At 51.4% G+C, this 15121-nt stretch overlaps 1 protein-coding gene across 2 annotated transcripts; it reads right to left on the bottom strand.

The window, feature by feature from the left end:
- Window positions 1-2457: 2457 nt before the first annotated feature.
- On the bottom strand, window positions 2458-13793 carry RAPSN (receptor-associated protein of the synapse). 2 transcript variants are annotated; one of them, XM_008585262.1, is made up of 8 exons: window positions 13390-13793; window positions 12406-12744; window positions 6074-6232; window positions 5341-5439; window positions 5135-5257; window positions 4561-4614; window positions 3259-3458; window positions 2458-2748 (listed from the first exon to the last, which is right to left on the bottom strand). In XM_008585262.1, the coding sequence occupies exons 1-8, from the start codon at window positions 13579-13581 to the stop codon at window positions 2676-2678; spliced, it is 1239 nt and encodes a 412-aa protein (XP_008583484.1). In that variant the 5' UTR covers window positions 13582-13793; the 3' UTR covers window positions 2458-2675. The 2 variants fall into 2 exon arrangements, with proteins under 2 accessions (XP_008583484.1, XP_008583485.1); XM_008585263.1 differs by lacking the exons at window positions 4561-4614; window positions 5135-5257 and having other exon boundaries at window positions 2464-2748.
- Window positions 13794-15121: the final 1328 nt, after the last annotated feature.

Here is a 15121-nt window from a genome sequence, read left to right on the forward strand (position 1 = left end):
GTGCTGACAACACCAAGCCAAGGGTTGAAATCCCCTTACCGGTCATCTTAAAAAAAAAAAAAAAGAGCCTTGGTTCCTTCTAGTGGCACATGGTATTAGAAGCCCAGATCCAGGTACCCACTAGCCGGGCTCACTGCTATTGGCATGTCACCACACCCAGGCCGGTGGACACACACACACACACACACACATTTATAACTATATGTATTTTTATGTCTAGCTAGGTATTTTGAAATCCATGAGTTAACACCGTTCCCTACAATTCCAGTTCAACACCACAGGCTCCTTTCTGGCTTTCTCCCTTCCCATATTTGTAAATCTCTTCTTCAACCGTCAGAAAGCTGGCTTCCATTATCCGTAATATATGAAGTTATCTGATCAATCCTTCTGTGTAAGCGACCTCCCATACCACTGTCTTTCATACACAGATCCCTCTTCACTCCATCTTGGTTCTAACGCCCCAGGCCAGGACACCCAAACACGTGGATGCCCTACTCGCTCTACGCAAGCTCTCAGGCCTCCCCCGGGCCTTCACCAGCATGGAGGCCTCTGTGCCCTGTTTAAGCCCCAGTGGCCCACACCAGGCTGCCCCTCCTTCCCCAGCTTCGTCTTCACACTTCAGGATGAACCACCCAAATGTGGGGACACCCTGCCCTCTCCACACAGGCTCTGACTCCCTACTCGGGGCCCTCCCCTGTGTGGACACCCTACTCACCTTGCTTGGGTTCCAATGCCCCACACAGGCCACCCCTCCACATAGATGCCTGTCTTGTTCTGTCCTACCTGATGGTTTTAGGACTGGAGAGAAGGGAAGGGGACAAAGATGAGGAAGAGGATCCAGGCTCTATGCTTTATTGTTCCAAAGCACTTACCATTTCTTTCTTTTTTTTTTTTTTTTTGGCAGCTGGCTGGTACTGGGATCCAAATCCATGACCTTGGTGTTCCACGGCTGTGCTCTAACCAAGTGAGCCAACTGGCCAGCCCCTTATCACTTTGATATCAGTCTGCTAGGGCTGCTGTAGCAAAATACCACAGACTGGGTGGCTTAAACAACAGAAATTCATTTTCTCTCAGTTCTGGAGGCTGGAAGTCCAAGATCAAGGTGCTAGAGAATTCAATTTCCAGTGAGGCCTCTCGTCCTGGCTCACAGATGGTCACCTTCTCCTTGTATTCTCACACGACCTGCTCTGTGTGCCCCACAGAGAGAGAAGCTCTCTGATGTCTCATCCTCCTCCTATAAGAACACCAGTCCTACTGAATTAGGGTCCCACCTTTATGACCTCACTTAACCTTAATTATCTCTTTGGGGCCCTACCTCCAAATACAGTCACATGGGGGTTAGGCTTTGCTATGGTCCAAATGTCTGTGTCTGCCCACAATTCATGTGTTGAAACCTAATCACCAATGTGATGGTAACAGGAGGTTGGGCCTTTGCAAAGTGATTCGGTCATAAGGGTGGAGCCTTCATGAATGGGATTAGTGCCCTTCTAAGAAAAGGGACCCCAGGGAGCTGCCCTTGCCCTTCTACATGTGAGGACATGGGGAGAAAGCACCATCTATGAACCAGAACTTGGGCCCTCACCAGACACCAAATCTCCTGGCACCTTGGTCTTGGACTTCCCAACCTCCAGAACTGTGAGAAATAAATTTCTGTTGTTTATACGCCTATAAGTTTATAAGTCTATGGTATTTTGTTATAGCAATGTTACAGCAGACTAAAGTTTCTTTTTTCTTTTTCCTTTTTGTCTTTTTTCATGACCAGCAGCGGATCGCAACCCTCAGTGTTGCGCCCGTACCGGACCGGGACCAGCAACGGGATCGCAACCCTCGGTGTTGCGTCCTCACCTCGCTCAGCCAGTGAGCGGCCGGTCTGTATGTGGGATCCGAACCCTCGGCGGGAGCGCTGCCGCGCTTCCCAAGCGGCGCACTGTAGCAGTGCGCCACCGGGCCAGCCTAAAGTTTCAACATATGAATTTGGGGGGACATAATTTGGTCCGTAACAGTGTTTGTTTGTGGGCCGAGCCCGTGGCACACTCGGAGAGTGCGGTGCTGGGAGCGCAGCAGCGCTCCTGCCGCAGGTTCGGATCCTATATAGGGATGACCGGTGCGCTCACAGTGCTCACTGGCTGAGCGCGGTGCGGGCGGTCTCAAAATGGAAAAAAAAAAAAAAAAAAAAAACAGTCTTTGTTTGTGTTTTTGATGGCTGGCCGGTATGGGGATCCAGATAACAGCTTTCTCACAGACCTTCCACATTGCTCTTCCACATTTATTGTTTACTCTTTACCAGAGCCCCCTCCCGCCCTCTGCACATCAGCTCCTCCCAGGCAGGGATCTCGCCCAAGTTCGTGGAAGGACAGCTGGAGGCCCTTGTACACGTGTCTGAGGAAGCCCGCTGGGGGAGCCTTGCTCCCCGCTTCCTCTATCCCCTCGGACCTGGAGCAGGGAAAGTCAGAACCGCTGGCACCAGGTACAAATGGTTTATTTCTCTATAAAGAGCACAGTACAAAGAGGTGGGGGGTAGGGCAGCTGGGCCCAGCGGAGCAGCAGCAGGCAAGTCCCAGGCCCTGGCTGTGCCAAGGAGGCCCCGGCAGCTGCCCTAGCAGTAAACCAGGGTGACCAGCATTAGGGTGGAGGGGAGCAGGGGGTGAGCGGAGGGCCAAGGCTGCTGCTGGAAGTCACACAAAGCCGGGCTTCATGGAGGAACGGCGGCAGTTGGGGCAGCTCCGGGTCCCGCTGTTCTGCAGGCACCTTAGATGGCAAAGGGCTCTGTCCACTCACCAAGGCCCGTCCTTCCATCCTGGGCCCTGGGCCCTCCCTCTCTCCCTTCCCTGCCCTCTGCAGGGGCTGGGAAGGAGTCCTCGGCCACTGTTTGGTGGTGGTGGTGGGGAAGGAATGGCTCCCCCCGGCTCCTGCTGCAGCCCCTCTCCCCCTCTGCCCCAGGGGGCTTCCATAGCAGAGCACAGGCTGGGACTCAAGTGGCAGGGATGGAGCCCAGCATCTGCCACAGCCCCAAGGCAGCTCTGGCCTTGGATGTCTGCTCTGATGACCTTCGAGAGGCCTCTTGAATGCTTTGGGGGTAAGGACAGGGCTGCTGGGTGGATTCGATGAGTTCCTACATGGAAAGCTCTTAGAACATGCAGGGGCCACAGAAAGCACTAGATAAGGGTTTGCTGCTAGTACTATTATTGTCAGACCGCTGGGGCCTGGAGTACCCCGTAGAGGCCACCTGCCCCTCGCCCACCCTGTGGGAGCCCTCACCTGAGGTGGAAGATGTGGGAGCAGGGCAGGGCCTGCAGCCGGCTGTTCCTCTCACCTATGGACTCGCCGCACAGGCCGCAGTAGAGCTCCGTCTCCTCCACGCACTCGTGGAAGCGCACAACGTGCGCCCGCAGCTCCCGCTGCAGCCCCTTGCTGCGGTAGATGCTCTCACTAAGGCAGTGCAGCTTCAGCTGGCTCAGCTGGGTCCGGTGGGGATGGGAGAGCAGGGTAGGGTGGAGACCAAAGTCAGCGCTGCTGAGGTCCGGTCTCAGAGCTTTCCTGCCTTGCTGATGGACCCAGGAAGAATGTCCCACCCTCTCTGGGCCTTGGTTTCCCTTCATGCAGAATGAGGGGGTGGGTGAGATCAGTGTCCTCACCCCTAGAGCTGCTTGGGGGCCTCATGTCTTTAAAGGATTTTATTCACCAACCTGTTGCATGGATTCCATAATAATTAATCTGCTTTCCTGTTTTTATTAACTAAACACACACACAACAGCTCATCCTCATTTCGGATCAGCCTGATACCAGGGTAAACCTGAGTGGCTACAATCCAGCCCAAACCAAATATATTTAGCTTTTTTTTTTTTTTTTTTGTCCTTTTTGAGACCGGCCGCACCGCGCTCAGCCAGTGAGCGCTGTGAGCGCACTGGTCATCCCTATATAGGATTCGAACCCGTGGCGGGAGTGCTACTGCGCTCCCAGCGCCACACCCTCCCGAGTGCGCCACGGGCTCGGCCCTATATTTAGCATTTTAATTGGACTATGCACCTGATTCCAGAGAAATGCTCATCTTCTAGAAGGCTTTGAGAAATGCTGAGCATGTTTTCAACATTTTAAGGTTTGGATATGATTATTACACTTGCTGAGGCCATGTAGACTATGGGAAGAACATGGCTTTGGAGTTAAGACAACCCAGTTAGCAGATGTGGGACCTGGACATCTCTCTGAGCCTCACTTTCCTCTTCTCTAAAATGGGCTCGCTGTACCCACTTTGCAGGGAGACGGTGAGAACTGGAACTCTCCAGCTCTCAGGGAGTGGAGGCTACTATTAGGAGTTTTAATCAACATCAAGAAACCTCTGAGGAATTCTGCTATCCTCCAAGTTATGGGATTCCTGCCCCACCCTCAGAAGTGCTCTCTGGGTAGAAGAGAAAGAGCAAGGGTCTGGGCACAGCTGAGGGCAGTCTCCAGAGGATCAGGAAGGGCTCAGGGTGTGAGCAGGTTCAGGGGACCCTCCCCCCAAACTCAGTGCCTCCCCTTGGGCTCTTGACCCCACGCCCAGCAGACAGAATCAGGTCTGACCTTGTTCCCCACCTCCTCGGCCAGGTCCTGGGCTCTCTCAATGGCATCCAGAGCCTAGAATGTGAGCACAGACCAGGGCTGCGGACAGAGCAGTCTGACAGAGGCTTTGGCTCATAGCAAAGGAAAGGGTAGGGAGGGTGGGCCCAGGGAGGACAATGAATGTGGCTGGGGCAGTGGCCCTGTGAGTGAGGGCATCATACAGAGACAGGGGCGCAGTCACAAGAGCTGTTTGGGCAAGTTACCTTCTGCCTCGGATTACTCAGATACAGAATGGGAAGAATATTCCTGTCTCACAGGGTGTTCTGAGATCATGGGAGGCAGTTAGAATGCTCTGGGCTCAAACCCCAGCTCTAGCCCTTTACAAGCTGTGGGTCCCTGGGCAAGTCATGGGCCTTCTCCGAGTTGGGAAAATGATTGGGAATGACCTGGCCTCACGGGGTCAAGGTGAGGCTGTTAGACAATGTGGCTGAAAGGCCTTGCCCAGCACCAGACCCACAGACTGTCAGCTGACTTACTGGCCCCAAGTGGGGAGCACTGCGGAGAGCTGGGGGCCATGGGAAAGGGCTGACCTCACCTTGTCCAGTGCCTTCCTGGCCACCCAGCATTTGGCCACACCCAATAGCACCTGCACCTGCCCCAGGCGGTTTCCAATCTCAGTCATGATGCTCATGGCAGAGTCGTACCTGGGGAAGGCTGTCTGCAGAGCCAGGTGGGGGTTGGAGTCAGGCTGGGCCAAGCCTGAGCCCTCCTCCCCCACCCCCCACATCCTGGTGACCTCACCTCCAGGTCCCCACGGCTCCGGTGGATGTCAGCAAAGCAGAGTAGGCAAAGCGCCTGCAGAGGCCGGTCCCCATGCTGGAGTGCAATCTTCATGGACTCCTGCAAGGGAGGCTGGTCACTTGGGCCTGTTCATCTGCCCCCAGCACACCTCTCTGAAGGGACAGCCCAGGGATTACCAGCATCCTGGTAGCCTAATACACCTATCATGGTGCTGAGGCCTCACGCACAGAGCCATCAAGGTCAAAGACCCAGCAAGGAGGCTACTATCATTTCACAGGTGGAAACTGAGAGTCAGAGAGAAGTGACTTGATCAAGGTCACCCAGCTAGTAAGTGGCAAAGCTGGTATCTGGACCCAGGTCAGTGGAGCTCCAGAGACAGCCCTCTTCCTACTCCACTCTTCAAAGTACCCCACAGGGCTGGCCGGTTAGCCCACTTGGTTACAGTGCAGTGTTATAACACCAAAGTCAAGGGTTCGGATCCCCATAGTGGCCAGCCACCCCCAAAAAAAGTATCTCACAGAGTGTGTTGAGGACAGAGGGAAGCCCCCTCCCCTGAGGATGGTATGGAAAGGGGTGAGGTTTGGGATGGGGTTGGGGAAACACGTGCATCCTTCAGGAGCTCAGCTGTAGAGAAGCTGGGCCAGGGGCAAGCCTGGGGGCCTCGAAGGAAGAGGCCCTGAGTCTTGGGCCCCTGACCCTGCCCCCCCCCACCCGCCCCATCCCTGCTGCCCACCTCACAACACTCCATGGCACTGCCTAGGTGGCCCAGCAGGCGATAAGCCACAGCCATGTGGTACTGGCTCATGGCCCGGTACTTGAGGCTCCAGCCCTTGCCATAGTCGTTGACCAGCTCTGCGGCCTTGCAGGGAAAGAACAGGGCTTTCTCGTAGTCCTGCAGGGCACATGGGATGGGAGGGAGCACTCTGAGTGATAGGAGCTGCCCCAAATCAAGGGCTCTGGGGGGCCCAGTGTTCATTCACTCATTCTGGGATCCAGGGAAAGAATGATCCAGGCAGAGGGAACAGCCAGCACAAAGGTGTGGGATTTTCTCCAGTTTGCTGTATCCCAAGAACCTAGCAGAGTTTTTGGTACTTAGTAGATGCACAATAAATATTTTATTGAATGAATGAATAAAAAGGCAAGAAAATACAATTGGTTTCACTTCCAGCCCAGTCCCAAACAGGATCCTTAGGTTCAGAGACACACAGAAAGAGGGGATATCAGATCCCCCCAGACCAGACGTTGCCTCCCACACCCAGCAGCAGATGTTCGCTGAAGGCTCAGTGACAGACTGCCAGCAGAACGGGTGCAAAGGAATATCGGGACAGACTCAGGGAGGCAAGGAAATCATTCTCTCATGCTTTGTCCTCAAACCTCCAAGTGCCTTTTCAACTTGCCCACGATCCGCTTCCTCCCATCAGACGCAGTGGAAAAACAGAAGATCAGAAAGGAGCTCCTTTCTCTGTCCTCCTCTGCCATGTCTCCCACCTTCCCAGCTCTGTGCCCACTCTCTCGGCTTCCCCTCCTGTCATTGTGGAGGAGGGCTCCCTGCTCCTATCAAATGCCAGCTCCTCCATGAGCCAGCCACCCCCAACCTCCTGGTCTCGGCACCAGCCAGTGCTCTCTTTCTACTGAATCATTCCCACTGGTGTGCTAACACGTTCCGGCATTTCTCACCCCATTTAAAAAATAAAAACAAAAATCAAAATCAAACAATCCTCTTGATCTCATTTCCCCGTCAGCTACAGCCCCATTTCTCTGATCTTTTTCATAGTAAACCCATCTGAGGTCTGGCCGGTTAGCTCACTTGGAAGAGCATGATGCTGATAACGCCAAGGTCAGGGGTTCAAATCCCTGTACAGGTCAGCCACCGAAAAAATAAAATAAAATTCCCATACCATCCAGCTGCCAAAAAACCCAAAAACACGATACAAAAAACCTATTTGACCTTTTACTTAATATCTAACAAGCAGTTCTGAGTTAATATGACCCAAAGAGAACTCTCAATAACCCCAATAAAAACCTCTTCCTAATATATCTTATTATGTACATTTTAACTTGAAGCCATATAAATGTTTTACAGATTCAATAAAATTAAACTTAGGGCCGGCCTGTGGCTCACTCAGGAGAGTGTGGTGCTGATAACACCAAGGCCACGGGTTTGGATCCCACATAGGGATGGCCGGTTCGCTCACTGGGTGAGCGTGGTGCTGACAACACCAAGTCAAGGGTTAAGATCCCCTTACCGGTCATCTTAAAAAATAATAATAATAAATAAATAAAAATAATAATAATAATGAAAAAATAGAAAAATAAAGCCGGCCCCGTGGCTCATTTGGGAGAGTGTGGTGCTGATAACACCAAGGCCACGGGTTCGGATCCTATAGAGGGATGGCCCGTTTGCTCACTGGCTGAGCGTGGTGCTGACAACATCGGGCCAAGGGTTAAGATCCCCTTACCGGTCATCTGTGAAAAAAAAAAAAAAAAAATAGCACCTACAAATAGAAAATGGAAATAAATGACCCTAACTGTATACCATATTGATATAACTACACAGAAAAAACAACCATTTTGAATGTTTTACACTTGGACAGTGTACCCATAGTAGTACATATTGTTTTGTTTTCAGTGGCTGGCTGGTACAGGGATCCGAGCCTTTGACTTTGGTGTTATCAGCACCACTCTCTCCCAAGTGAGCCAATGGCCTGTCCACTATAGTGGGGTATATTATAAAGACAAAAGAATGGCAAAGAAATCTTAAACTTCATTCAGTTGTTTTTTTTAACAGTTTATTTTTTAGAGTAACATTGGTATTGTCTTTTAAAACTATTTCATGTATTTTGTGGGATAAGGTAAGTATTTAATTATGTTTTTAGATTTTTCTGTTTTTTTCTTTTGACAGCTGGCCAGTGAGGGTATCCGAACACTTGACCTTGGTGTTACGAGGAAGTGCTCCAGCCAACTGAGCTAACCGGCCAGCCTTAATTATGTTGTTAGAAACATGGGGCCGGCCCGTGGCTCACTTGGGAGAGTGTGGTGCTGATAACACCAAGGCCCTGGGTTCGGATCCCACATAGGGATGGCCGGTTCTCTCACTGGCTGAGCATGGTGCTGACAACACCAAGTCAAGGGTTAAGATCCCCTTACCGGTCATCTTTAAAAAAAAAAAAAAAGAAACATGGGGCCGGCCCGTGGCTCACTTGGGAGAGTGCAGTGCTGATAACACCATGGCCATGGGTTCGGATCCCTATATAGGGATGGCTGGTTCGCTCACTGGCTGAGTGTGGTGCTGACAACACCAAGTCAAGAGTTAAGATCCCCTTACTGGTCATTTTTTTTTTTTTTAAAGAAAGAAACAAAGATTATCTGCCTAAGAGAAAAGAGAATCAAGTTTAAAATAAATTAAGAGGAACTCCTGAAACATCAGATTAAATTGGAAATAGCAATATACAGTAAACTTCAGTTGTTCTAGCCACCTAAAAGGTTTAGAAGCATAGACAACCCAGTAGCAATGAGCACCACATTTGGTTTTTAAATACCATTTAGAAACTGGAGAAATGAACTTATTCCAGGTCTGGGGCAGAGGATGTTCAAAATGAGCCTGGGACAGTTTATTGTGCCAGAAAACAAGAAAGCTTTCAAAGACTAAATAAAGTCTTGTCAAAAGGACACAGGAGCCGTATTGAAGGGATTCCATTGGCTAGAAGTTAAGATAATATGAACATCAAAAAGAATGATTATGTGGGCCGGCCCGGTGGCGCACTCGGTAGAGTGTGGTGCTTGGGGGCGTGGCGGCGCTCCCGCTGAGGGTTCGGATCCCATATAGAGACCGGTCCACTCACTGGTTGAATGCGGTACGGGTGCGACACCGAGGGTTGCAATCCCGTTATCGGTCACGAAAAAAGACAAAAAGGAAAAAAAAAAAAAAGAATGATTATGTGATAACACCAAGGACAAAGATTCAGATCCCTGTACCTGCCGGCCACCTCCCCACAAAAGAAAAGAATTATGATTGACCAAAGAACACTGAATATGAAAAATCCATGATTTCATAATGATTCCAAAAGAGTGTGACCTTTGAAGGCAGCTTTACAACCAACTCCTTTATTAGAAAAGAGGTAATTAAAGGAAAGAAAAAAAGTATTTATTCCGGCCTTCCTTTAGGAACTGTATTTCAGAATAACTAACTAGGGCTGGCCAGTTAGCCCAGTTGGTTAGAGCGCAGTGTTATAACACCGAGGTCAAAGGTTTGGATCCCCTTACCGGCCAGCCACCAAACAAACAAACAAAAAAAAGAATGACAAACTAGACTTAAGAGATGAGGGAAAGTTCTTCTGTAAAAATCCTAGCCAGAGTTAGAGCACAGTGTTATGACACCAAGGTCAAGGGTTCAGATTCTCATGCCAGCCACAAAAAATTTTTTTAAAAAAGAGAAAAATCCGGGGCAGGCCCGGTGGCGCACTGCTACAGTGCGCTGCTTGGGAGTGCAGAAGCGCTCCCACCAAGGGTTCGGATCCCACGTATGGACCGGTTCCCGCTCACTGGCTGAGCTAGGGGCGGGCGCAGCACCGAGGGTTGCGATCCCGTTGCCGGTCCCGGTCCGGTACGGGCGCGACACTGAGGGTTGCGGTCTGTTGCCGGACACGAAAAAAAGACAAAAGACAAAAAAAAAAAGAGAAAAATCCTAGCTAATAAATGTAGGAGAAATGACAGAACTTGGAAATCATCATTTCATTAGAGTTGAAATGAAATAATTGATTCAGGCAACAAACACTGGTGGGTGCTAAGACCGCTAGAGAAAATGTGGTTGCAAAACTGAATACTCACAGGATGCCAAAGTGTCATCCCACACGTTAACCTCTGGTCATGAGAGGAAAAGTGCAAGCCCCAAAATGGAAGGATTAGGTGTGGGTGCTAAGACCGCTAGAGAAAATGTGGTTGCAAAACTGAATACTCACAGGATGCCAAACTGTCATCCCACACGTTAACCTCTGGTCATGAGAGGAAAAGTGCAAGCCCCAAAATGGAAGGATTAGGCTGTCACTTCCTGAACCATGTTGATGTGACATATGTAGCATCCTGATGTAGCATCCCGATGAAGCACGTAGCATTGTCTATACAGTCCTCTTAGCAAAAATGTGTGACCTAAATTTCAGCAACTCACTACCTAATTTCAAATGGAAGGATTAGGCTGTCACTTCCTGAACCATGTTGATGTGACATATGTAGCATCCTGATGTAGCATCCCGATGAAGCACGTAGCATTGTCTATACAGTCCTCTTAGCAAAAATGTGTGACCTAAATTTCAGCAACTCACTACCTAATTTCCAGTTCGTAGGGATCAAAGAGATGAAGGAAGAAGTTACATGACTCCTTGAGGAAACAATGAGAGAATGAGATGGGACACTCTGCAAGGCAAGTGATCTAAGTGATCTGGTTTCTTCAATAAATCATGGAAAATAAGAGGGACGGTAGGATTTTTTTTTTTTTTTGGTGGCTTGCTGGTATGGGGAACGGAACCCTTGACCTTGCTGTTACAAGGCTGCACTCTAAGCAATCTTCTATTGGGAAAGACTTGAGACATAATAACCACTGCAATGTGCGGCTCCTGCTTGTGTCCCAGTTCAAACAAGCTAAGGGTAAATTCATACTTTTAGGGTAAGTAGAGAAATTTAAATATGGACTGGGTATTAGATGCTATTCGGAGATTACTAGGGTTTTCCGTTTGTTTTATTTTGTTTTGTGTTTGGCAACTGGCTGGTATAGGGATCGAACCCTGGATCTTGGTGTTATCAGCATCACTCCCTAACCTACCATCAGAGATTATTGCTAATTTTGGTGCATGTGATAATGGTATTGTGATTAAGTAAGAAAGTGTCCTTGTATGAGAAAATGCCCTTTTTAAATATTAGAGATGCATACTGAACTACTTAAGGGGAAAATATCATGATGCCTATAATGTTCTATCATAACACTTCAGTTGAAATTAGCAAATCAAATATTTCAAAAATAATAATTGTTCAGTCGAAGTAGTGAGTATATAGGGTTTCATTATACTATTCTCTCTACTTTCTTGTACAATTAATTTTCTGCATAATAAAAAAGGTTTTGAAAAACCCCTCCCCTCCTGAATCCTATCTCATCTCTGTGAATGGCTCCCCCTTCCATCTAGTTCCTGAAAACAGAATCCCAGCCGTCATCCCCCGGGCCTCTCCTTCCATCCCATCCCACCTCGGATCCATCAGCGTTCACACACTCACTTACCCCAAGGTTTATTAAGCATCTACCATGTGCCAGCCATTAAAATCCCCATGGGCCAAGCACATCCGGATGCCCAAGGGGAAGGGGAGCAAATCCCGGGATGGGCCTGCAGTCACTGGCCTTATCAACAGCTCAGCCACCATCTGCACCTGCGGCAGCCACTGCGGGAGCTGCTGGGAGTGCTCCCCCAGGGCGGATCCTGCATGGCTCATCCTCTCCCCTCCTTCAAGTCATCAAGTCTCACCTCCGCAAGGCCTTCCGACCCCCTTTTGATACTGTGACAGCCTGGCACGCCCACCCCCTTGCCCCGCTTCACCTTCTCCTCAGCACTTTTTCACGCGCTACGTAACTGACTTCCTCCTGATCGTGTTGACTGTGCTTCGCTGGCGTTTTCACTGCTGCACCCTAGGCCAACAACGCCTGCGAAATAGTAGATGCACAATGAACACTTGATGACTGAATCCTTACAATCCTGCTGTAAGGTGGGTCCTATTCGCCCTCACTTTATAGATATACCTCCCAAGATTCAGAGAGGAGAGGTGACTTGCCCAAGATCACACAGCAAATGTATGGCAGTGCATCCCCACGCCCTGTCCTCACCCAGGGTGTCCCATTCCCCCAGGAAGTCAGACCCATCGAGGTTTGAATCCTGGTTCTGCAGTTCCTGTCTGTGTCGTTTCCCTTTCTGACTCTCACTCACCTTGTCCCCATCTGAAAGGAGAGCAGAACCAGGTAGTGCAACATGAGAGGCTGTCAAGGAGTCCCGAGGCCCCCATCACCCTCCCCCCAGGGCCCAGGCCCACCTTGACCTGGGCGTAGAAGCTGCCGAGGCTGCAGCAGACACGGCACTCAAGCATGGTGTCGTCGTTGTTGTGGGCATAGCGCAGGGCCTTCTCGAAACTCTCCAGGGCCTTCTGGAAGACGCTGAGGCCCAGAAAGGCATTGCCCATGCTCAGGCTGACCTGGCCTCCAAGCTGGGCACCAGCCCTGGTGCCAGGCAGGCCAAGGCAGGTCTTGCAGTAGGAGATGGTCTTGTGAAACTCGCAGAGCTTCTCGTTGCTACGTGCCAGGTTCAGGTAGCTCTCCAGGAGGAAGTCGGCATCCTCCAGCTCCCGGGCGGTGTCAATCTGAACCACGGCAAACTGCCCAGCAGGGTGGTGGGCAGGTAGCTCTCAGGCTGGACTCTGAGCCTTGGACCCCGACCTTCACCTTCCAGGCTCAGCTCTAGAGCCACACCCACACCTCCCAGCCTCGTACCCAAGCAGCAGACCCCAAAGCCTCAGACCTGGAGTTTCCACCCCCAGCCTCAGATACATTCTCTATACTCCACAGACTAGAAGCTTCAGTCCTGGAGGCTTCCCCTCCCAAACTCAGACTCACAGCCATCACTCCTCCGTCCCAGCCTCAGATTTAGAGTCCCCACATGTCCTGCCCCTGCCTCAAATCCGGAGCCCACACCCCCCCAGGCTCAGACACAGAACCCCAAACAGGCAGGCTGAGACCCAGATGCTTGAGGTGCCTGAACCCTGGACCCTGAAGCCTTAGAACGTTAATCTCAGAGGCTCAGACACTAAAGTTCAAGGCCACAGGTCTAAATCTGAAGCCAAGACTGAGCATCTAAGACCCAGAGCCTCAGATGCAGATTCAGAGCCTCAGGCCCTGAGGTCTGTGGACACAAGGAAGCCTGAAGAGGCTGGGAAGGAGCCGGAGAGCCTAGGAGAAATCCAGCCCCAGCCCCAACTCTCCCCCCACCCCCACGCCCGCGCCCCCTGGCTGGATACTCCCACCTTCAGCATCTCTTTGTAGCGGCCCATCTCCGAGTGGGCTGTGACCAGGCAGCCCAGCACGCGAAAGCGCCCCACGAGGTCTGAGCTCTTCTCCAGCACCTTCATCCACACCTGCAGAGCCTTCTCTGTCTGGTTAGACTGGTACAGCTGGAGCCCCTTCTCGATCTGCTGCTTTGTCTGGTCCTGCCCCATCCTCCAGAGTCCTGTGCCCCACGTGGAGAGACCCTGGTGGCTCTGTGCCTCTAGTCACTCATGGCTTGGGACCCACCGTACCGGCTACCCACTAAGCCCCAGGAGGAAAGCAGGTCGGGTTGGAACCGGAGTGGGGCCTGGATGGAGGGCGGGTGCCACCCTGGGAACAAAGCTGCTTCGGCCCCTGTCTGCAGCTGTCCCTGCCAGTTGGGGCCACGTGGCCTCTGAGGAATGTCAGCACAAGGTCACGAGGGCCTCTGCCGCACCCACCGCTAGCTTGGAGGTGGCTTTCCCAGGGACACAGTCACTCTGCCACCTGGGCACCCCCTTGAGCGTGCCTTCAGCACCTCTGACACTGACCCTGATTGCCCTGGCCAGGTAGGCCCTCCCTGCAGCCTTGCCAAGGAGCTGGGGCTGACAACTGGGAGGGAGAGAGGATGAAGCTGGACACACAGGCATCAGGGAGGCTGGGGCCCAGCCTGCTTCTCCCCCATCACACCCACCACCGCAAGCTCCCCTGGCTTTGTTCCTGTGATTCACCAGGCACCACGGTCACTTACCCGTGGACATGCCCGCACCATTTGCAACATTTCATCCTGGAGTGACCTGGAATGGACCCCGAGCTGGTGCCAGAGGCCTGGGCTCTAGCCTGGCCTTCTAGCTCACCGTGTGACCCTAGCCAAGTCATTTACCTCTCTGGGCCTGTGTCATCTATAAAATGAGAATAATAATAGGATAATAAACCTTAGTGCACAGGGCTGTCACAAGGCAGCAGCGTAGAGGCTCACATGCAGCACAGCATGGTGGTTAGCAGCGTGGGCCCTGGAGCCAGGCTGGCAGGGTTCGGATCCTGGCTCTGCTGTCTATGTATGAGCTGTGTGGGCAGTGTGAATGTGGGTGAGTTTCCTGGCCCCCGGAATAAAGAGAGAAACAGTACCTAGCTTGCTGGATTGTCATAGCTAAACGACTTACTAGTTGACAAGGACTTAGAACAGTGAGTACCTGGTCCATAAGGAACACTGTGTATGTTGATAAGCAAGAGGTTGTCTTGCTCCATGGCAAACTGCCCATCAGGGCCAAAGCTTGGCCCTTGAAGGCTTAAAAAGTGTCCCATGTCTAATCCCAACCCCAGTTTCAAAGAGTCCCTAATAATGGGCTTTACTTTTTGTGGCTGGCCAGTATAAGGTAGTAACAGGCTTTAATCCCAGACAGTGTGGAGAAGGGCAAGGCCTTATGCAGGGAGCAGAGTACTGAGGTTCTTGGGGTTAAAAGAGAGGCCCTAGGGCCGGCCCGGTGGTGCACTGCTACAGTGCGCCGCTTGGGAAGTGTGGCAGCGCTCCCGCCGAGGGTTCGGATCCCACATGCAGACCGGCCGCTCACTGGCTGAGCGAGATGCGGGAGCAACACCAAGGGATGCAGTCCCGTTGCCGGTCCCGGTCCGGTAAGGGCGCGACACTGAGGGTTGCGATCCGTTGCCGGTCATGAAAAAAGACAAAAAAAAAGGAAAAAAAAAAAAAAAAAGAAATTGCTGGGTCATATA

Source organism: Galeopterus variegatus, unplaced genomic scaffold (assembly GCF_000696425.1).
Source record: "Galeopterus variegatus unplaced genomic scaffold, G_variegatus-3.0.2 Scaffold3509, whole genome shotgun sequence".
Lineage (NCBI taxonomy): Eukaryota > Metazoa > Chordata > Mammalia > Dermoptera > Cynocephalidae > Galeopterus > Galeopterus variegatus.

What these genes read in the sequence shown, in the direction of transcription:
- RAPSN (XM_008585262.1), bottom strand. Translation starts at nt 13,581, where the DNA reads ATGGGGCAGGACCAGACAAAGCAGCAGATCGAGAAGGGGCTCCAGCTG. An exon ending in GGAGCCGTGGGGACCTGGAG is followed by an intron (nt 5,258 to 5,340) that starts GTGAGGTCACCA and finishes CTGGCTCTGCAG; the next exon opens with ACAGCCTTCCCCAGGTACGA. An exon ending in CCGAGGAGGTGGGGAACAAG is followed by an intron (nt 3,459 to 4,560) that starts GTCAGACCTGAT and finishes CACCGGACCCAG; the next exon opens with CTGAGCCAGCTGAAGCTGCA.